Source organism: Giraffa tippelskirchi, chromosome 1, assembly GCF_054371585.1.
Source record: "Giraffa tippelskirchi isolate mGirTip1 chromosome 1, T2T-mGirTip1v1.2.pri, whole genome shotgun sequence".
Taxonomy (NCBI): Eukaryota; Metazoa; Chordata; class Mammalia; order Artiodactyla; family Giraffidae; genus Giraffa; species Giraffa tippelskirchi.
In genome coordinates this window covers 56773196-56797625 of record NC_137275.1, presented here as the reverse complement: position 1 = coordinate 56797625, position 24430 = coordinate 56773196, and the positions used below count along the sequence as shown (strand labels likewise).

Genomic DNA, 24430 nt, shown 5'->3' with positions numbered 1-24430 from the left:
ACCCAAAGCACTGCTATACTTGAAACAGATAACCTGTATAGCACAGGGAACTCTGGTCAATATTATGTAATAACCTAAATGGGAAAATAATTCGAGAAAGAATAGATACATATATATGTATAGCTGAATCACTTTGCTGTACACCTGAAATACAATATTGTTAATCAACTATACTCCAATATAAAACAAACAAACAATTTGAAAAAAATGAAACTAAGTAGCATAAACAGTGTTTTGACTAAGGATGTCCAATGTAATGTTCAAAGGGCAACACCTCACCTCTTTATTTTTCTCCATAGTGCTCTTTCTAGTATACTAAATAAGCTATTCATACCTCTTGTGATTGTTTGAATGCCCTGCTCAAAACTCAACACAGTGCAAGGAGGGTTTTGTTTTTAGCTTTTGTTTGATTTGTTCACTGATGAGTGAACCTATCACAGTGCCTGCACATGGGCAATTACCAATAAATATTTTCTGAATAAGGGATGAAGAAAGGTTAAAAAAATCAAATGTATAATATTTTGTTTTATCATATTCTGTTTCATCTTCCTAAATTCCAGCAGATTGGGACATAATTTTACAATTTGGAATTTTCTGATAAGCTCATGATTATACATCTCAGAGAAATACTTCTACTCTAAACCTGATAAGAAGAAATATTTAGTTGTTTAGTATCCAGCTTAATTCCAAAGTTTGAATGTGTTAGAATGGCTACACAGCCATGTGAATGTAATTAATGAATCGTGCATGTAACTGGTTAAAATGGAAAATGTATTTTATCACACTACAAACAGAAAAATGAGAGAGGATTAGTAAAAATGATGGCTATTTAAACATAGGGATGTGATGAGTTTATAAATCAATATGAATCTTATTAAAAGTTTCACTTTGTATCTACCACTCAGGAAAATCAAAGATCAATATGGAGTGGTTTTATATATCATAATGACAGTTCTCTTTTCAACTACTGGCAGAGAGACATGGGGACTCTGATGCAGTATTTAGAGGCCAAGTATGGGCTTCTCAGGTGGCACTAGTGGTGAAGAACCCGCTTGCAAATGTGAGAGTTATGGGTTTGATCCCTGGGTAGGGAAAATCCCCTGGAGAAGGGCATGGCAACCCACTCCAGTATTCTTGCCTGGAGAATCCCCATGGACAGAGGAGCCTGGTGGGCTACAGTCCGTAGGGTTGCATAGTTGGAAATGACTGAAGTGACTCAGCACACAGTAGTCCTCTAGTCTCTTCAATACATTCATCCTGTTTTGTATCAATTTTACTTTTATACTTTCCCCTATACTACCTTATTGAAATTTCCATTGTGCTATCAGGTACCTCAATTCTGTGACTAACTTCTTTGCTCCTCAATATCTCTTGACTATTTCCTGTTGGTGTAACTGAAGTCCATCTCATTCTTGAGCATACCAATTTAGCGCACACACATGCATTAATACATATAATGCAAAAATTTCAAGTAAAACTATTTAAATAACATAATCTTATATGAAGGTGGGGAGGGGTGGTGAAGTGAATTGATAAAAATCATGAGGATGTGAAAGTGAGTGCTTTGTATGATGATATGGTATGTGGAGTGCCATATGTGTTGCGGGGAAAGCCAAGGGCATTGATACCGTGGGGAAAAAAGGCATCCTTTATGTGTTTCACTGTCCTTTAGGTATTAACAATTCAAAAAGAAAGATTGATAAACTATGAAATTAGGAAAGCAAGAGGTGGCTTGGTCCAGAGGATGCCAGTTTGTGTCAGAGAAAACTGTTTGAATGGAAATGAGGATGTGAAATGGAGTTCATCTCCCAGCAGAGAGAATACTACCCTATGAAGTAAGGGCTTTTTATTACCCCTAGGAGCTTACAGATGAAAGCTGAGCACATGCACACAAGTTAAGAAGGTACCCAAGAGGAAGTAGGAGGGCCATAGGTATCATTTAGCTTGTGTGTTCTTAAGCACTGTTTGCCTCTTCATGTATGATTTGTCAACCACTTAGTTCCTCTGGCTTACTCACTACTAATTTACTCAATTAATTTTAGAAGTCACTTCCTCCAGGAACCCTCCCTTGCTTGGAGGAGGTATTCTCATACAACTTTTAAATGAACCTCTTGAAAGCAAGATAAGATCATAAAATGGGAAGTAACCAAATGCACCAATCTGCCAACAATTTGAGAAGCAATTTTCTTGACTATATCCATTGATTGACTTTAGACTGTACTAAGCTAGCTAGTAATATTGTCATTTATTAATATACTACATATTTACATAAGTTCAATAAAAAATATTTGGTTCATGTGAAAACTTGCAATTTTAATTTTTCTTTTTTTAAACTTTAATGGTTTTCAGTGAAAAACATTACCAAATAAAACATTATTTATCACTGAAAAACATCAAACATTTAAAATTTTTCTTTATCAAATTGGCTGAATTCCCATACTTATAAAAATGCTTGGTTTAGTTTACTAACAAATTTTCTAGAAATTAATATTTCATAAAATTGTTTTCAAAACCTTTGAAATCAATTTGCTTATAGTTTTTGTTCATCAGTTTTGTTATCTCAAGAGTGTTAAAAAAATTGCCTCTGAAATTCTGGATTTGAGGTTAAGTTACAAACTATTGTATATTCAATCATCTCAATTCTATACTGGATACTGGTTAATGTACTTTGATCCTAAAATTTACTTTTGCTTTGCTCTATAATTGATCCTGAGGCAATGTCAGGAGAAGCTAGGGTCACAGCAGGGCATATATCTATTCCCTACATTTCTATGTCCCCTAACCTGGGTTCCCAAACATGACTCTTAAAATGAAGATTCTAGATTATCTGAGGAATCCACAGTTCTGCAAAGCAGTTTATTAGGAAGAAAAACCTGTAAGTGCAGAATGGCAGAAGGTACAAGCTCCTGAGTTCTTGCTGTCTTATTCTTCCCTTTGATTACATCAGCACAGAAGGCAACAAAGGAAATAAACCATTATTTTCAAAGCTTTTATCTTTTAGAGAAAAGGGATAGTACAGTGGGATAAATGTTTAAGGAAAGATAGTCATGGAAAAACACTTTTAAAAAATCTGATCACTAAATTAAAATGGCTTTTGTCTCTCAAAAGTTATTCCTGTTATACCTGAAACTAACACAACTTTGTAAATCATCTATATTGCAATAAAACTTAAAAAATAAGTTATTCTTGTTTGGGAAGCAAGAAACTCACACAGCTTAATGCCAAATCTGGGCTCTAAGAAGAAACAACAATGTCTTTTGTGTGCTTTTTTTTTTGTTTTGAAGGACTCATTTAATGCACTGAAATGCACATTAGTTGCAAATTGTCTAATGAGTTTTGCGATTTACAGCGTGTGTCTTTGTCTGAATCAAGACCAATGCTACTTATGTTCACCCTACCCTTCAGAGAAGTAGAACACAGCTTTCATGAAAGATGCCAAATCTTTATTAATGGTCAAGGGTCATCCTGCCATTCTTGAAATTAACTGAGCTACCCCATGGGTTCCCAAACCACTGGAATTTGATTGTGTTTCTGTTAAGTCTTGTTACCATGGCTCCCGACATGTTCTGCCCTGGGCTCATTGTATGGAGGTTACAAGTGTACTTGTAAGGCTAATTTGAGACTGATTTTTACCACCAGAAACTTCTGTATCCATATTTAACATTCTTGGCCACTTTAGGGATAAAAAAAGCTAAGTGGTATCATGCATATTTAATTGAGTGATCAATAACATTATTAAAATTACCTATTTAAGTTAACAAAATATAAAACTTCAAAGAGTGGCATAGGATTATTCATACAGTTTCTTGATGGATGTGATTTTTACAGTTTTACTATTTTTACTGCACTCTTCCAAGTGATTATTACTGTGCTCTTGAAACCAATGAGGTAACTGATGCATTTAACCAGATTAAGACATAAGAAAACAAATGTTATTATGATTAATGTAAAAACAAACATCCTAATCTTACCTCAGTCTCTCTCCGGGCTTGGGCTGCATTTCTGTCATGCTGGATGGGGATCAGAGGCAAACCTCCAATTTTGGGATTTTTGGTTATAGAACGTTTTCGTTCCTTTCCAGCTGGTGGCCATATATCATTTTCATGCTGTGGAAACACAATTTCTTGCTGTGGGTGTGTGACTTTATTATGTGGTCCACCAAGTTTATACTCACTGGGCTCCTTTCCCATCTATCCAAGGCAGGTGATCTGCTTTTCACGAGAAGGTTGTTTGTAATTATGATGTTGATTCTCATGGTAGCACCGCTTGAGGATGTAAAACTCTTAAGTGAACTGAGCTTTGAGGTCTCAGTTCAATTTCTAAGCTTCAGAAATACGCCTTCTGTACTACTTATCAAACCAAAAGGGGGAAAATATTTACAGAAACCAGTAAATCTCTTTGTAGAAGAAAAATAATATACCTGTCTACATTTCTAGGCCCTGTAATCAAAATAACTACACATTCATTTTCTCTTACCACTGAAGATAACTTTTAGTGTCAAAATAATTTCAAATTATATATACCCTCAAGTCAACCTAAGGCATGCCTAGCAGAAAAATTATCTTTATTTTATGACCTTTTGAAAACTGTTTCTTTTTCATGTAATTGAATTCCAAAGAAATGTTACCTTGTACACAAACATTTCTACTGAAAATCACTGTACAACAGAGTGTGGCGTATTTGTGCTCAAATTGTTGACTACATATTCTGGCCAATGAGCAATTATAGATATGACTAGAAAAAAGGTAATTTTTGCAAAGGGGGGAAATACCCATGGGTAAAAATATAAGCTCTTGAATGATAAATCCTTAAGATACACATTTAAAGAAAAATCTTTTAAAGACTTTTTCTACTCCTCAGGGTAGATTAATTTTTCAGAAGCTGGGAGAAACAAATCGATTTTCAGACAGCAATCTATGAAAGAAATACAAAATATCAACCACACACAATGAGAAGTTTACAGATGTTACGATGAAATGAAAACCATCTGGTAAACTATATAGCTAAATGCCTACTCATTCTTTTCCCCTACTCAAGACTGAACAGAGTCGTATTCTTATGCTGCAATTAGTATTTTAATGTCATGTTTTATAGCAAAAGAACTATTTCAATAAACTTTATACTCACTATAAAACAGCAGCTAAGTTATATTAAAGGGCATACTGCTACACTTTGTGCTTACCAATATACAGATATCTCATTTCGTCCTTAAGGATCCTACAGTGTATGTCCTATTATTAGTAGAGTTATTGCCTGGGCATCAAATCTACCCTTGAGTTTCAGTGGAGTGCTTACATTGGTTCAGCAAATCTGCAATGGTTATGCAATATTTCAATCAGAAAGTTACAAGTTTCATATTTTTATATCACAGTCTTAAACTTGGTAAAATAACTCATATTACAGAATTGGGATATTCCCAACATGTAAAGCTGGGAAAAAACTGATGGGAAGGAATTAGGTAACCCTATGAATGAATGCCTAGGCTTTTACTAACTGGTGTATAGTATATGTATTAAATGGTATTATTGCAAGAAATCTAAGAGCAAATGTAGTTTCTAAACATACTATTTTTTCTGACATGATATATATATATAATTCTGTGAATACTGGCTAATTAGTTCTCACTGGATTGATCCAAGAGGTAGCAATATTTTTTCCACCACAAATCTTAAGACATAAGTAATATGTTCTGATAACATTTATAGTTATGTATAAGTGACATCAAAAAATCATACTGCATTGGAGCATATAGATGAGGATCTCCTTATAACCAGTGATCACACCCTCAAATCTTCATTCCTGCCTCTCACTTTCTTTTTATAATTTTCCCCCATCTTTTTATAATTTTCCCCCATGGCTTTACTGAGGTATAATTGACAAATAAAAGATGTTTAAAGTGTACAGCATGATAACGACATGCATACATTGTGAAAGAATTCCCCCCATCGAGTTAACACATTCATCATCTCGCATATGTATTTACCCACCCCCCACTGCCTTTTCGGTTAGAATATTTGAGTTCTATTCTCTTAGAAAATTTAAATTTTATAATACAGTGTTGTGAACTGCACTCACCATGTCACCTATTAGATCCTCAGATTTTATTCATCATGTATCCAAAAGTATATACCCTTTCACCAACCTCTTACTCCCCACCCCCACACACATCCCCTGGTAACCACTGTCATATTCTATGAGTTTGACTTTTATATGGGATACTATGCAATAATTGTCTGGCTTATTTAGCATAATGCCTTCCAGGTTCATTCATGTTGTCCCAAATGATAGATTTCCTTTTTTAGAGCTGAATAATATTCCACTGTATGTATGTATGAATACACATTTTCTTTATCCATTCATCCATCCATAGATTATTCCCATACCATGCCTATGGTGAATAATGCTGTTGTTAACAAGGTTCTGCCTCCCAATTTCTGACCTTGACATCTTTCCAGATAACTTAGTTTAGCTTCATTCACTCTGAATATATCTTAGACTTCTTGAGACCTTCTATCCATTCTACTTTTCACATTTTTCCCCACTTCTTTCACAGTCTGGCTTAGATTTCATGGTCAGTCAGTATACTAACCTCCTTATAAATCAAGGCTGGGCTGCCTCACCTATCACACTTGCCTGATAAAACCCCAAGCATAGTAAAACCCAATTCTACTTTGTGGGTACCTCCAAATTGATGGAGGCAAAAAAAGAATAGCTCAGTCTGGAGATTCATCTCACTTTAAATTTACCCTAAAATTTCAAATGAGCCTTCAGCACTCCCTGGACATTCTACTATAGTACAACGAGCTTCCTCACTCTCTGAAGGTAATTTCTCACCTTTTATTCGTCTCTGTACATGTAATATCCCTCTCAGACTCACATGTGGTGACCTCACTGATATAATTGAAAAATTATTAGTAGTCATTCAATTTCATTTTCCCACCACGAGATGTACCAATCTCTCTGCATCTCTAGCCATATAAACAAGGCTTCCTTCCCTTCCAATAACTATTTGCTCTGATTATAAATAACTCTTCCCCAGCCATATCTATAATTGCATAGTGGGTCAGAATATATAGTCAACAATCCGAGAACAAATATGTCACACTCTGTTGTATAATGAATTTTTTCTGCCGTGATGAACACATGCTGTTGCTCACATTGCTTCACATCTGCTCAAGGCCCCTGCTGGTTTAATATTCTCTCCTCTGATTCCTTGATAGAATTCTCTGCACCTATCACCTGGTTTTCCTGCTTTCTCAAAGCTACTCATTTCTTTTGCTCAATTTTTCTCTTCTGTTTGACCTTTAAAGTTTGGGATGTCCTAGGACTTATTTGTCTGTCCGCCCTCTGTTGCTACAGCCCTCCTCTCTCCAATTCTGTATTCTAATTCTCTCTGTATATTCTCTCTCTCATCTCACTGGATCCTCTCAGGGCATTTAATACAATCCAAATGCTGACTTCCATCAAATTTACATTTCAGCCCCGAAGTTATGCTTGAATTTTTGATCCATACATCTAAACCTGCTACTCAGCATATCCACTTGTATGTCCAGTGCGCATCTCAAATTTCATGTGGCCCAAATAGAACACTGTCTTCTTCTGCACTTCTGATAATATCACTTACATTCACCAGCTGCCAGAGGCCAAACAACTAGGACTCTTCATTTCTACTCCTCTCAAACTGCTGCTGCTGCTAAGTCGTGTCCAACTCTGTGCGACCCCATAGACGACAGCCCACCAGGCTCTCCCGTCCCTGGGATTCTCCAGGCAAGAACACTGGAGTGGGTTGCCATTTCCTTCTCCAATGCATGAAAGTGAAAAGTGAAAGTGAAGTCGCTCAGTCATGTCCGACTCTTCGCGACCCCATGAACTGCAGCCTACCAGGCTCTTCTGTCCATGGGATTTTCCAGGCAAGAGTACTGGAGTGGGTTGCCATTGCCAAACTGCTATAGCTGATCAATTTGTAAGACTTACTGGCTCCACCTTCAAATATTCCTGAATCTGAGTATGTCTTACCAGGCTCCCTGTTACCTAGTCTGAGCTGCTGTCTTCTTCCACATGGCTGTTCTTCCTGCTCCCATTGTTGACCCCTAAAGTGCAGCTCAGCAAAGGAACCATAATTACTTTTTTCCCGTAATAAGAGCTGATTATATCTTTCCCTTGTTTCCCACTAAAACTCCTAAACTGGGTCTACTTCATCTGTGCTCTGCCTTCCTCATCTCTCATGTCCTCTCCAAGATAGGCTTTCCTGATGTTCATGGAATAAGTTGAGATTATGTCCTTGCTGGCCCCACCTCCTGGAATGTTCTGACTGTCCTGCATACTTGGCTTCCTTATTTCAGACAGGTCTCAGCACACCTGTCAGCTACTCAGAAAGGTGTCCCCTGAGAGTCCTTCTCAATTAATGCCCTCCTTACGTCAGTCACACTGGTTTCCCTTTCCCTAGCTTATTTTACCACACTAATATCTATTTGAAATTTTACCTGATTATTCTCTTTACTAGTTTAGAATACTGACTTGAGCATGTACTTTGTAAGATGTACTGGATCCTGTGATGCAGATAAACATGTAGTTCTAGTAAGACTGAGTCCTTCCTCTCATAGGGTTTACATTTTAGTAGGAAAGAAAGACATAAGAAACTTAAATACACAAATGCTTTTTAGTTAGTATTATAATGTTCAAGTCGGAGAAGGCAATGGCACCCCACTCCAGTACTCTTGCCTGGAAAATCCCATGGATGGAGGAGCCTGGTAGGCTGCAGTCCATGGGGTCACTAAGAGTCAGACACGACTGAGTGACTTCACTTTCAATTTTCACTTTCATCCACTGGAGAAGGAAATGGCAACCCACTCCAGTATTCTTGCCTGGAGAATCCCAGGGATGGGGGAGCCTGGTGGGCTGCCGTCTATGGGGTCGCACAGAGTTGGACACGACTGAAGCGACTGAGCAGCAGCAGCATAATGTTCAAGTACAGGATGCTGAGGGTTCCTACAGCTCTAAGGTCTAATTGGTCTGAAGGTCAGGGAAGGTTTTTTCTGAGGATGTGACAGGTAAGCTGAAGACTTTTGTTGAGGCAGGGGTGAGAATGGGGATGGATATTAGAAAAGTATTCTGGGCGCCAGAAAGAACTCATTGTAAATGACACTCACTGTTGGGTTTCATGTGTGTGTATTAACATATATATTAACGTTTGCTAAATTCCTGTCTCTTTCCCCGTGGAGGTGATCCATTAAATCCTCAAATCCAAAAGGACCTTTGTGTTTACCTTAATCCTAAGAAGTGGAATGAACTGAAGAAATGTAATTGGACAGAGTCTCTGGGGCCAGCACAACAAGGGACAGGTGAGGCAAGGAGAAATAACTTGGTGAGAGCAACCTTGGTTTCCTGGCTATTTACACCTTGATTTTCAACTACAGCATCTAATGACTTCAGTCATAAAAACGAAAACATCAATTTAGTTGTGCCATAACCAGATACTGTAACAGTTTTAGACTCTATGGTTCTAATTTTACTATTACTTCAAGCCTACTTTCTTTAAAGTAGGACTTGAATATCTAAATTTTTAAACAGTCACAAAAAAAAGAAAAGGCTCTAAAAAGTTAGCCACTGGACTTTTTCTGGAAATGTATTCCCAGGTAGTAGTAGTAGGGTCAGGCTGAGAAAAGCAGTGTTTATTAACCACTGGAAAGGCTAATAAATTAAATGAACAGAGAAAATGGTTTCAAAACAAATAAGGACAAGATTTGAGGGTGAATTAACTTCTCACTTGTAAGAGAAACAGGAAAGCACACTCTTGGTAATAAAGAGTGGCAACTTAATCGTTACCAGTGAATTTCAGTGCTGGGAAAGCACTGCTGGGAGTCTGGCCAGACAAGGTTGGGGAAGAAACCAGCCATATTAATGGGACTATTTTATCCTTCACTGCAAGAGTGAGTTCTCCAGTAGGGAGGAGACTAAATGGGAAATTGAGGGTAGGTGTTGGCCTCTGGGTTAAACCACTAACTAAATGTATGGTCCTGACCAAATCACGGAGCCTTTTGTAAACTTTGTTTTCTTATCTATAAGCAGTGTCATGCACAATTCGTTGAGAGGAAAATACATGAATTACACAGTGTGTATTAAAGAAATGTGGATCTTCCCTGGTGATTAAAGAAATGTAGGTTCTCATCCTTGTTTTTGGAAAAGCAGGAGCCCATGGGGAGAACAGGAAGGAAAAGAGCAAATAAGATCATCTATACCATTTTTCTAGATGATCTTATTTGTAAGGCAGAAATAGAGATGCAGACACAGAAGAAATAAATGGATACCAAGGGGGAAATGAGGGAGGGTTGGAGTGGCATGGGAGGAATTAAGAGATTGGGATTGACACATATACATGAATGATACTATGTTTAGCTGCTGCTGCTAAGTCGCTTCAGTCGTGTCCGACTCTTAGCGACCCCCTGGACTGCAGCCCACCGGGCCCCTCCATCCATGGGATTTTCCAGGCAAGAGTACTGGAGTGGGGTGCCATTGCCTTCTCTGACTACATATAGAGGAGATAACTAATGAGAACATACTGTATAGCACAGGGAACTCTACTTAATGCACTGTGGAAACCTGATGGGAAGGGAGCCCAGGAGGGAGAGAGTATATGTATGGCGATTAACTTTGCTATAGTGGAAACGAACACAACATTGTAAAGCAACTATCTTCTAATAAAAAAATTGGAAAAATGAAAAGAACACATTTTCTAAACACAGATCCAGTGGGACTCTAGAGGACAAGCATTCAGACAAGCACCTCTTTCTTATTCCACCATCTTGAAGCCAGACACCGCCCCGAGCTGAGGAGCTGCCGGGCTGGGGAAAAAAGATGCCTCAACAAAGAGTAAACTCTCTCTTACAGAGTAGTGGGCAAATCTGGGTCCTTGTATATCTAAAAAATCATGAATGAGAAAATAAAAGTATACACAAAAGACTCATTAAAAATTCTTTGGAAACTACCACCACACTAACATTTCCTATAAACAATTGTTACACTTTACTAGATAGTTGAAATAGGTTATCATACCTGGGAGATAAAGATATTGGCCATCCACTCCGTTTGAGTTTGTGAACTCTCACAACACAGGTGCCTATAAGACAAGGTATATAAAATATATAATTCAAAATGACAAAGGAATTTTTCAGTGTATTTATTTGGCAAGAAAGTGATTAAGTGATCAGAAATCTCTTTGGGTTTCTCCTAATTAATGACATAATGCAATCAAAATGGAAGTATTTCAGTACAAGTTGCTTCAGGCTTCTGCTATCAAAACAGTAGTATAAATATGCTAGTTTAACCAAAGTATAGCTAAAGGCTTTGATAACTGCCGAAAAATGATAAGCGGTATTTTTTGGAAATGCAGAAAGGTCAGTGTCAGTTGCTTTTCCAGGTACATGATGGTAAAAAGATTTTTTCCCCCAGAAACTGAGCCTAAGAAGAAAAAATATGTATATTTTCTTAAGAGCAGATTTTTTAGACAGTCATAGTCCATGTGATTACAAACATTAATACTCAACAAGACTCATGAAAAATGAGCTAAATGAAAAAAGCCACTGCATGTCCAATAACACTGATTCAGTAACCTATCGAAAACCTACACAAAACAGAGATCTTGCCTTCAAGGTTCGCATAGTCTATTAGGAAAGCCAGGAATGTAAACAAACTATAACAGCGAGGGAAAAAAAAGTAAAGAAAGTAAAGTTGAACACAAACACAGAAACAGCACAACTGGGGACAAGGTGGAAAATCTTGTAGCTGATGTTAGAATGCATAATTTCAAAGTAGTTATTTTTATATCCTTATTAATAATTTAGAAAAATGTTAGAATGAAACTTCTAAAAATAATCCTTGCTTCTTCCATTAGAGTCTCATGAAGACCGTGTCCCTTTCTATTGCCATGTCCAAGAAAACTGTTCCCTCTACAAATCATTTTAGTTATGCATCCACCAGCACAAAATACTGTAGATGTAAAGAAGAAATAAATAGATTAGAAAGGAGAGTTATCTGATAAGACTTTCTCCCTCATTTGAGCTATGGTTTGAATAAAAAAATGACAGCTGAGTCTGCCAGATCAGCAGGAAGAAGATAAAAGTGATGAGGGAAGGGGGAGCATATACCATGGAAGAAGGTTCAGTGAAGACAGCACGGATATTAAACATGATATGAAGCAGCAAGGCATGTATAGTGAATTAAAAACAGATTGTTTTATCATTAAGTAAAAATGTGGGAAAGTCACAGGAGATACATATTAAAGGACTTTGTGTGCTGTGCCAGCAATCCTATACTTTATCCTACTTTTTAGGATTCACAGATGAGTTAAAGCAGAAAAGAAACATGATACATTTTAGAAAATCTCTTCAGTGCTGGGTGGAGAATGTGCCAGAAACAAAAAGGAAAGCCAGAGGCATGAAGAGCACTTAGGACTCCTAGACTGATCCAGGCAGATGGATGAAGGCTCCAAGGATAGAGGGTATGGGTGTATCAGAGAATTAAGAGGCAGATCTGGTATGGATTAGACACAGGGAGATGAGGGAGAAAGAGACATCTAGTCCAATCTCTATGGAGAGTGGCTAGATCCTGGTGACAAAAATGGAAAGAAGTATTCTACAGAAAGAACTGGTTCGAAGCCAAGGTCTTTTCTTTAAATTTGAGTTTTGGAGATTTCTTACCCTTAATTTAAAACTGAATTTTGTCTGCTTATCCCTTAAAACCAGAGATTCCACATTTATATAATAACTAGTAAGAAATCATGTAAAGTTTTTCTTGAGGTGTTGGCAAATAGGATACATGTGACTTAAATAGACCTAAACCCTGAAGCAAACCTCCTATTCTCTTTTTAGGCTCAAGGTATTTAGAAAAGAGTTTAACTTCACTTAAAAGAAATGTTTCTTGTCTCTAGATCTATCTGCCAAATAATAACATTATTTACTGTCATTATCATCAATATATCAAATCCAAAATCTGTTAGCTGTTAACTTACCAGTGATGTTTTTCAGAATATGCTGTCAATCCCCAACTATATCATATGGGGGGGAAAAAACACATATACATATTAAAAATGATCCATTTTACGAGACAATACATAGGATGAAATTTTAAGGAGGTAAAGTATAATGGTGGGAAAGCATAACAGAATTGATATCCACAAGTGATGATTCACTGGGTATGATACATCTAGAGGTAAACGATGGATATTGAGGGATTTGGCTATAAATTTAGAGATGCTGAAAGGACACAGCACTAAGGGGTCTCATGATGTTATGAAGCAGTGGGGACATTCTGGGCTGAGTAAGGACAGATGTCTAGAAAAATGGCCAAAATAAAATACACATATTGACTTATTGATATTGTGAGAAATTTTAAAGAATGTACCAGCCACAACACAGATACGTGTGCTGGGCTAAGAAATTAAGCACAGAGGCAAAAGTGAGTACATTTTCAGTAATAGAATCTGAAATCATATACAGTTCATTAAAATGATGTTTCATGATATTAAAAGTATTAGTACAAACTTTAATTAGCTAATCAAAGTAATCCATGATGAGTAAGTATGGTATAAGTCAAATGCTGGGTTGGTTCAAGTTCTAGTGAGGAGCATAATGTTTAAAGAGTCCACTTTCTCTCTACCACCCATGTGCTGTGAGTTTATTACCAAATTCAGTAAAACAGAGGGCAAATTATAGAGCCAGGACCAAAATGTCCTAAAAGCAACAAATATCATATATTAATGCATATGTATGGAATCTAGAAAAACAGTATTGATGAACCTGTTTATGAAGAAGAAATGGAGACGCAGATGTAGAGAACGGACTGGTGGACACAGCAGGGGAAGGAAGGACAGATTGAGAAAGTAATATTGACATATATACACTATCATGTGAAAAATAGATAACTAGTGCGAAGCTGCTATAAAACACAGTGAGCCCAGCCTGGTACTCTGTGACAACCTAGAGGCATGGGATGGGAAAAGGAAATATATATATACATATGTGTATGAAAATATAAAAAATAAATATATATATATATTTCTGATTCACATTGATATATGGCAGAAACCCCCACAACATTGTAAAGCAATTATCCTCCAGTAAAAAAAAAAAAAAAAAAGCCAAGAAGGATGGAGGGCAGCATTTTTTCTTCCTCTGGGTAGACTGACTGGAACATTCTGTGACTGAGCAGGGAATGGGATGTGGAGAACCCCGTGTACTTCCCAGTTGTGAGGGCCTTCTGGGAATTTCTTGATCTACACAGAGGAGATGCAATTCCCCAGGAGCTTGACTTGAGTGGAAACATCATCATCTCTCCATATCCACCCACCCAGGTCCCCTGCCACATGTTTGTGGCAACTTAAGGAATCTGTCTAAAGCTTAGCTTATAGAGTCAGACTAATGCCATTGATCCCTAAATCCTTGGACAGGTTTTCCTGTAACTTTTTCAACAGCTCTGCCCTTCCAAGCTTTACCTTGTTGGAGGCTTCATCTTCTTTTTCACTCCAAGATAAAACTTCACTGAACTGAGAGAAAACATTTTGTCAGGTTTGCTACTCTGTAAAGGAAAACAGAATAATTGGTAATTAGACAGATTTTATAAATGTCCTTTTATTTTCCTTGAGTATTAAGAATAGAGTTTAGAATGTTTAGTTTCACAAATGTTTCATGAATATCATACCAAATTTTTGGTAAATGAAGATTGTGTTGGTTACAATGCTGTAAATTTAAATAAATGATCCTGGATATATGATTATATATGTGTGCATATGTATGTACAAACACACACAGTAATTCCTTATTCAAAACACTTGGGACTTGTGAGAACTGATGATAGTTTATTTTCATATTTAAAAAATACATATGCAGTATATTTTGTAACTCCACAATATCATCAGTGTTGTCTGGGGTAGCACCCACTCTAATATTCAAATAGATTCATATTTCTCTACAAAAATGCATGACATTTCATATAATGTGAATAAATAAAGGCCATAAGTATTGTTATGGTCTGAATGCTCATATCCTCCCCAAACTGAAATATAATCCACATCATGAAGGTATTTGGAGGTGATGGTTTTGGGTGGTTAATTGAGGCATGAGATTAACTGGTTTTCACCATGTGAGGATATGAGAAGTGGGCAGTCTACAATCTGGAAGAAGATTCTAATTAGAACCTGACCACACTGGCACCCTAATCTCAGGCCCTTGGCCTCTGGAACTGGAGAAATAAATTTCTATTTTTATAAGCCACCCAGTCTATGGGAGTTAGCCTGAAGACACTAAGACAAATATCTTTATGTTGGTGTAGGTCAGATTTTGCCACCAAATGAGTTATGATTTTCTGTACTTTGTGGATTTTGGAACTACAAATCTATGTAGACATAGACTAAACTATCTCAAATATCCATATTGAAAATTTTCACTAATAACTCACAAAAGGAGACAATTAATGTACATTTGCTTTTAGATCAATTATATATTTTCTGTACACATCCCAACATATTTATCTGATTAATATGAAAAAATTCAAATCCTTGAACCATCAGGAAAAGTATCTGACAAAGGCAAAACATAAATCATATTCTAATTTAATATCAAAGCATATACATATATTATTGTTGGATAGCCTGCAATAGATTTTATAAAGATAATAGCCATGAAAATAATAATTAGAAAAAGCTTTCCCAATATCCTAAAAATTTTCAAGGAAATTACTTTACTTTTTTCAACCTGGTAGGCAGATAGCATTTATAACTAAGAGCAAGGGGTCTTGGGTCAGAGACCTGGGTGCAAATCTGGCTTGCTACCTATTAGCTTGTAACCTCACATTACTACTCTCTGCTCTTGTATCTTGGAGAAGGCAGTGGCACCCCACTCCAGTACTCTTGCCTGGAAAATCCCATAGATGGAGGAGCCTGGTAGGCTGCAGTCCATGGGGTCGCTAGGAGTCGGAGACGACTAAGCGACTTCACTTTCACTTTTCACTTTCATGCATTGGAGAAGGAAATGGCAACCCAATCCAGTATTCTTGCCTGGAGAAGCCCAGGGACGGGGGTGCCTGGTGGGCTGCCGTCTATGGGGTCGCACAGAGTAGGACACGACTGAAGCGACTTAGCAGCAGCAGCAGCTCTTGTATCTTATTTGTAAACAGGAATAATAAACATACTGACTATCTCATAGAGTTATTATGAAGATTAAATAATAAAGGGTTACTGTGAGGGGTTATTGTACAAATTAAATAAGAAAAGTGCCTTTAAAGAGTTTAGTCCAGTAAATGGCCAAATACTAAGGGCACAGCAAATTACAGCTATTATTACAAATTTAGAACACATTGCTTCATAGAAATTGATAGACAAGTTGTTAGAGCCCTAGAAAAATGCACAAAAGCCCATTCAACAAGTATCTAGCTCAAATCAGTCCTAAGTTTTATAAATGTTAAACTATTACTATAAAGTCTTTTCCTTAAGAAAGCAGTTGAATTTGAAAGTGTAAAGGGTGGAAAATATGGCAATTTTTATAAAATTAAAAATTGGTTTCCATGGAGAAAACAGGTTAGGAGAATGTAGAGGAAATGTAGAGAAAAAAGTGAGCAGGAAGAAGATCATGGATAATGCTTTGGTGACCAGTGTTCTCTGTGGCAGCGATGATAGGCTTGAAATTTACATGGTGAATTTATTCCTAGTCACCCTTATCACTGAGTTTGCTGTTATTATCATGGCACATAATTTAAAAAATACTTTGGATTTTTTTTTCTGTATGGCTAGATTTCTTGAAATGGTATCACAGGATCAAAGGCTAGGAACATGATTAAGAATAAGATTTTGCAAAATTGATAGGGCATATTTACTTATAGTTAAATGTATATTTATTTCTGCATTTGCTAGCAGTTTTCAGTTTTGACTTGATCAACAATTTATCTATTTATTTATGCATTTACTTATTGACATTAGTTCTTTATATACCAAATAGGAAATTGCCATATCTTTTTAAATGAAATAGTCTACACTAATTGGTCACTGTTTACTTTTATTTTTATAAAGCCAATTATGTTGATCTCTTTTGAACTACTGCTTCAAGTTTAAAGGGTTCCCACATAGGTGATAAATACTCAGTTGCATACCCATGGAGCTTGAAGGGTTGCTATTTGTCAAGTTTTAATTCTTTTACCAATCTGGTATATTTTACACAGAATATATGAGAATTTAAGTTGAAAAATAGTTCGATCCCGGGATCAGGAAGATCCGCTGGAGAAGGAAATGGCAACCCACTCCAGTATCCTTGCCTGGGAAATGCCACAGGCAGAGGAGCCTGGCGGGCTACAGTCCATAGGGTCGCAAAGAGTCAGGTATGACTTAGCCACTGAACAACAAAACAATTTATTATATAAATTTTCTTTAGACATGCATTTATGACATATTTATCAGAACAATTATGATAAACAATTACATTTTTTTACCTCACTTTATGTTACCATTGCTGTCTCTGTTCAATTTTATGCCACAATATGATCTAAGCTATTTTAGTTTTACTGTATGAAAAAACAGTTGAGTGCAAAATACTTGACAGTTATTTTACTTTTTATATCTCTAAAATGTTTGCAAGTATTCCTATCTGCTTACCGTTTGAGATGAGCTGTCAAATCATTTTTTCCAAGTTCTAAAAGTTCTTCTCTTTGGGATTTTGAAAACATTAATAATTACATTAAACCTACAGATCAATATTAGTCGACTGTACATTAATTTTCACCCATTTCTATTAGTGTAGCTCTGTAGCTTTCTTCATGTCAGCCTCTTCTTGTTAAGGTCATTTTTCTGGTATTTTATGTGTTTGGTTTTGGGGTATTGGTATTTTAGTCTGCTACTTTACTGAATGTTAAGGAATAACACTTTAAGACTGATATGGAAGAGTGAGGTAGTTTTCTAAGGCGGTAAGTTTTCTATACAGGAAACAGTCAAGGAGAGGAGAACATAGGAGTGTATATGGTAGCAGAGACTCCTGGACACCTTCATCAGAGGTTCAGTCAGATTATAGCTGAGGTTCAAGTCCCTCCTCAGAGCTTAGACTGCTGGTCCCTTGTACTCGGTCCCAATGGAGGCAGTAGCAGAGTCAGGAAAGAGGCTGCAATTCCAGCAGGACAGGTAAGAAGGGACTTGCCCATCTGAGAATGAGAAGCACTTGTGTCTGATCTAGGTGCATGCATGTGTTCATGTGTGTACTCAGTCGCTCAGTTGTGTCTGACTCTTTTGTGACCCCATGGATTGTAGCCCGCCAGGCTCCTCTGTCCATGGAGATTCCCCAGGCAAGAATACTGGAGCAGGTTGCCATGCCCTTCTCCAGGGGATCTTCCTAACCCAGGGATCAGACCTGCATCTCCTGTGTCTCCTAAATTGGCAGGTGGATTCTTTACCACTGTACGAGTAGTCTTATTTATACTGGACATTGGTAAACCCAGGACTGCCTACATTTTGAAATACTGTTGGCAATAGATTGAGAGTCTGAATTAATAAAATTGACTCTGGACACTCCAGCTCATTACTTTATGTTCTATCCTGTGCAAAGAGAACACAGATGACATAATTTGAGAGGAGTTCAGCCACGGTTGAAAGAAACCCTTTTCAGTTCCAATCTTTAAAATAAATAAGCATAAGCAGAACCTGTTAGGATCCTAATACAAAGTTTTTTAAAAGAAATCTCATTTACCGTGATAACTTTACTATTGGTTTATTACAACTCTTCTGGTATGTGTGCCTTCTGGAGAATTTCTTCAAAAAGTTCAAGTGTTATGAAGTAAGTAATATGTTGCTTCAGGCACTGTATTTCAAAGTAAAATTTTTAATTGAACCAATTAAATTAGTGTGCTTAAAAAGTTATCCTTGTTACTAAGAAGAATTTGCTTATTAGTGCCTGTAACTTTTAACAACTGTCCCCTCCCCATTTGCTTTTTTTTCCACACCATTAACAGTATAATGGTAATACTCTTTGAAACTTCTCACCTTTTATGTAAATCAAGTGTGAAAACATTTTAATTAATATTTTCTGTGTAGCAAAAACTCTCAAAACAAAATATATCTTCCCCTGTGTATTACTCTAATTTGTTGTTAATGAGCATTCATAAATTGTCTCTAATTAACACATAGTCTCTTTAAATATACTTTTCAATTTGTAATTTCTACTCCCTTCTCAGTAAATCATTTTCTAAATATATACAAGCACACATATAATAAGGACAACTGTCAAAACCAGAGCCAAATCTGTATTCAGATAAGTTTGAGAATTTTTACTATTGATTATTTACTGTAAACTCATTTGAAAAGAAAACATTGCCAATGACTTGGCCATCAATATTAAAAGCGAAAGGCCAGCAACATGCAGAAATAACCAACAAAATAACACCATATGTTGAAAATAATAGTGGTTTGAGTTTAAAGGAAAACCATAAGTCCCTCATCTGCCTGCTTTACTGTGCAAATGAAAGTGTCAGTTGCATTAATTGATTCTGACAGATGCATAAAGACAACTTTCAAACAGTTAACACTGTAATTCCATAACCTGAGGTCACTGTGATAGAAACAAAATGTGTTCAGTGTCTTTAAAGAACACTCTTTCTAAGAGATACTGTATGATCTTATTTACATGTATTAAACAGAATCTAAAAAAGTCAGATTCACAAAGAAGCAGGGAGTAGAATGCTGGTTTCCAGGGACTGGGCTGAGGGAAATGGGAAAGTGTTGATAAGAGGGTACTAAGTTTCAGTTATGCATAAAGGATAGGTCCTTGAAATCTAAGTATAGCATGGTGACAACAGTTAATAGTACTGTATTGTACACTTGAAACTTGCCAAGAGAGTAGATCTTAAATGTTCTTACCACAAATACACGCAAAATTATATGAGGTAATGACTATTAATTCATTAATTAATTAGCTTAGATTGTGGTCATCATTTCACAATGTATATGTGTATCAAAAGCATATTTTTATAACAAATGCAATTTTTGTCAATTATACTTCAATAAACATGGGGAAGATATTTCAAATGTCAAAAAAAAAGAGCTTCTTTCAGACAAGCACTCAGTCCTACCACTGTCTACCAATTTGTATGAATTATTTTAGATTAAGCAGAATGATCCTTTCAAAAGGATACTAATTCTTAAAAATCATTCTGTTAAGGGATGAGATTCTTTAACTCAATTATAAAATCATTTCATCTAAAAAAATAATATCTCCATGTACAGGCTTCCTTGTGGCAGATTTTAAAATTTACACCAGCTTGGGGAAAAACATTATAAGAAACTGAATTGTATGAAGTGTCATATTTGAAAATACTTGGTACTATTAAAATGAAAAACACTATCCTCTTTAAGTAAAGTTCTGTCAGAAAAAACATCGGGCTAAAATAATACAAACGTTTTTCTTTAGTGAGTCCATGCATAAAACCTTTAGAGACACTTGGGAGTGAATTCTGACTCTATTGCTTACTGGCTATGTGATCCTGAGCAAGTTATGTAATATCTTGGTAGACTCCATTTCTTCATCTGTCAAGGGGGATAATTATAGTACTACTTTTATAGGATTATTGAAAATATAAAGTGAGATAATTGAAGTGAAATGTACAGAACTCTGCTTTTTGTGGATTAACCACTTGAATGTTAGCTGGGGCTATTATGACTGCACTGCTATTGATACTAGTTGTTTTTAGAACCTTCTGTTGCTACACAGTGGAACTGTTGGTTCCTTAATGAAACTAAAAAGTCCAGGATGATTTTAAATTACACTAAGTAAAATATCCAACTACAAAGGTGACCATTAACCAACATATAAATGGAAGGACCAGGATGAAGGAAATGAGCCTAATGAAGGTCAAGAATGGATGACTCAGTGGAAGAAACCCAAACAGAATTTAACCAGATTCAGTTCTTAGATGGCTAGAACTTCAGTTGTGAGGTTTAGCATTTCCTTTCAGAAACACAAACCTACAGCTCATGAACTTTAAAATGTGATGTGTTGGGGGCCTCCTTGGTGGTCTAGTGGTTGAGAATTCACCTGCCAGTATGGGGGACACAGGTTCGATTCCTAGTTTGGAAAGATCCCACCTGCCACAGAGCAACTAAGCCTGTGTGCCACAACCACCGAGCCAGCGCCCTAGAACTCACGAGCCTCAACTATTGAGCCCACATGCCACTACTATTCAAGCCCGAGCATCTAGAGCCTGTGCTTGGCAACAAGAGAAGCCACCACAGTGAGAATCCTGCATACCACAATTAGAGAAAGCTCACACAGCAAGGAAGACCCAGCACAGACAAAAATAATAAATAAATAAGTCTTTAAAAAATGTGATGTGTTTGTTTGGTTCACATAACTTAGAATTCTTAAGTGCCTTATTTCTGCTAACTTCACTCTTCTTGCACTGAAGAATGTGAATAATGATATCAAACAATAATAAATGATAACAATCACTTGATACCTACACAGACTCCCCACCAACTCTATCAGCTGGAACAGTGTGGGATTCTCAGTATATAATAACAGCTCTTGGAAGAGAGGGATAAGGGCTGCAGAATTCCGTGCTGTTTTGTTAGCTCTCTGCCTGGACATTCTGCTGTCCTTGAAGAATATGAACATTAAAGGAATACACAAAGTAGGAGGCTAAGATTTATTTATGCCCACCTGGAGGCTTCCTTGCTGGAGGAACATATAAGACAGTGGTCAGTGTGTGGAGAGCTCAATAAAAGCCACAGCAAAATGGGGCTGTAGAGCTTTCGAAAGCTACTTGGTAACTCGTCCTCCATAACAATATTAAATAAGATGTTACTAGTTGGGTCCTTTTTTATAGATCTCCAAAACACAACCTAGTGAAGCACCACACACCTGAAGTATGCAAGCAACGTTTACTCAAGTGAATTTTTATAATTCAGTGGAAAAAAGTATCTTTGGGTCCTGTGGTTATTCCACATTCAAAATAACTGCTTGGATATTGCTTGAATCTCAAGGAAGTAGAGATATTATTGTATATACCCATGTAACAACCACCCAAAACTGAATAGAGAATATTTATTTCTGCCATCCTAGAAAATACCCTACTGACTATCTCTGTGCTTCTGTAGCAATGCTACTCCATACTCCAGGCAAACACTTTCTGACTTTTATCACTATAGAGGATTTTGCCTCTGCTTTGAACTTTTATAGATAGGCTCATATTATACTATTTTGTGTAAAACTGTTTGTACTCAAAAAGGATTTGAAGATCCTCCCATGTTGCTACATTCATTCATTTTTATGGCTGAGTAGCATTCCATTGTCTGAATATATCATTCTCCCATTGATGGACATTTGGCATGTTTCAGCTTTTATGAATAAAGCTGTTTATGAATATTCTTGAACAAGTGGTCTAGTGAATATAATAGCTAGGAATAGAGTTGCTGGATCGTGAGTCAGAACGAATAACTATTTTAAAAGCTGCCCAAAACTTCTACATAGTGACTATGTGATTTTACCTTTCTGCCAGCCTCCCAGAGGTTGAATGCAGTTTATTTACTATAGGCCTTGAACTCCAGGAGACAGGGCTTAGAGGTGTGAAATAAGAATGTTAACTCACACAAAAATATACACATATTCAACTACTATATATATATAAATACCTTCAGATCCTTGTAAAGAAGGAGGTACCCATCTCGTAAAACACAATACCGATCTTGAAACTTATTTCCAGAGAGTATTTTAGATGGTTCTTCTTTGACTTTCAAGACTCCCTCTTTGATATTTTCCAGGGCCTTCCTCTCTGTAAAGTACAACATTAATTTTGCAAGTTAGGTATATTTTCATTTATTTGGAATAGAATATAAAACATCTCTGTATTTTCAATTTTGATGATACAAATTAATAACTTCTTTCCTAGGAAGCCTCTAGTTAATTTCTGGGAACACCTTGTATCAGGGGAGGGTCGGACAAGCTACAGATCCAGTGACCAGATCTATTTATATCTCTTTATAATATACAGGGCTGACTATGCTGTTCAATTAGCTACTGGCTAATGAGCACCTGAAACATGGCTAGTCTCCACTGAGATGTGCTGTGAGTATAAAATATATACCATATTTTGAAAATTAGTAACAAAAAAGGTAAATATATCACAATTTTATAGTATTGATTACATGTTGAAATGATATTTTGGATATGTGAGTTTAAATAGAAGATATAAGTAAAATTAATTTTACCTATTTATACAACAGACTGGTTCCAAATAGGAAAAGGAGTACGTCAAGGGTGTATATTGTCACCCTGCTTATTTAACTTATATGCAGAGTACATCATGAGAAACGCTGGGCTGGAAGAAACACAAGCTGGAATCAAGATTGCCAGGAGAAATAGCAATAACCTCAGTATGCAGATGCCACTACCCTTATGGCAGAAAGCGAAGAACTAAAGAACCTCTTGATGAAAGTGAAAGAGGAGAGTGAAAAAGTTGGCTTAAAGCTCAACATTCAGAAAACTAAGATCATGGCATCTGGTCCCATCACCTCATGGGAAATAGATGGGGAAACAGTGCAAACAGTGTCAGACTTTATTTTTTGGGCTCCAAAATCACTGCAGATGGTGATTGCAGCCATGAAATTAAAAGACGCTTACTCCTTGGAAGGAAGGTTATGACCAACCTAGATAGCATATTGAAAAGCAGAGACATTACTCTGCCAACAAAGGTCCGTCTAGTCAAGGCTATGGTTTTTCCAGTAGTCATGTATGGATGTGCGAGTTGGACGGTGAAGAAAGCTGAGCGCCGAAGAATTGATGTTTTTGAACTGTAGTGTTGGAGAAGACTCTTGAGAGTCCCTTGGACTGCAAGGAGATCCAACCAGTCCATCCTAAAGGAGATCAGTCCTGGGTGTTCATTGGAAGGACGGATGTTGAAGCTGAAACTCCAATACTTTGGCCACCTCATGCGAAGAGTTGACTCATTGGAAAAGACTCTAATGCTGGGAAGGATTAGGGGCAGGAGGAGAAGGGGACGACAGAGGATGAGATGGCTGGATGGCATCACCGACTCGATGGACATGGGTTTGGGTAGACTCCGGGAGTTGGTGATGGACAGGGAGGCCTGGTGTGCTGCGATTCATGGGGTCGCAAAGTCAGACACGACTGAGTGACTGAACTGAACTGATTTATATATATGTATATTTATATATGTATATTTTAAATGTGGCTACTAGGCAATTTAAAATTATATCATCAGCTTGCATTTTACTTCTTTGAATGAATAGCACTCATATAAACAATGCAAAATACATAGTTAAAAGAGAAATCTCTTCCGGAATTCTGACTCAGGAATTCAGTAATTCTTGAGATATTAGAAAAATTCCTCTCTCTATGAAATAGGTAAGGGTAAATAAGGCAAAATGTCCAATAACACTTGTGCAATAATG

The 24430-nt window shown here is 36.8% G+C and overlaps 1 protein-coding gene across 7 annotated transcripts in view; it reads right to left on the bottom strand.

Moving 5' to 3' along the window:
- The window catches only part of ARAP2 (ArfGAP with RhoGAP domain, ankyrin repeat and PH domain 2), a 795317-nt gene that overhangs the window by 4737 nt on the left and 766150 nt on the right, over positions 1-24430 (bottom strand). For all 7 annotated transcript variants that reach the window (XM_081527801.1, XM_081528170.1, XM_081527881.1 and 4 more), the window contains 5 exons: positions 22652-22791; positions 14489-14571; positions 13007-13042; positions 11053-11116; positions 3972-4106 (listed from right to left, as the gene is read on the bottom strand). In XM_081527801.1, the coding sequence (XP_081383927.1) occupies positions 3972-4106; positions 11053-11116; positions 13007-13042; positions 14489-14571; positions 22652-22791 (458 nt within the window). The remainder of the gene's footprint in view (positions 1-3971; positions 4107-11052; positions 11117-13006; positions 13043-14488; positions 14572-22651; positions 22792-24430) is intronic.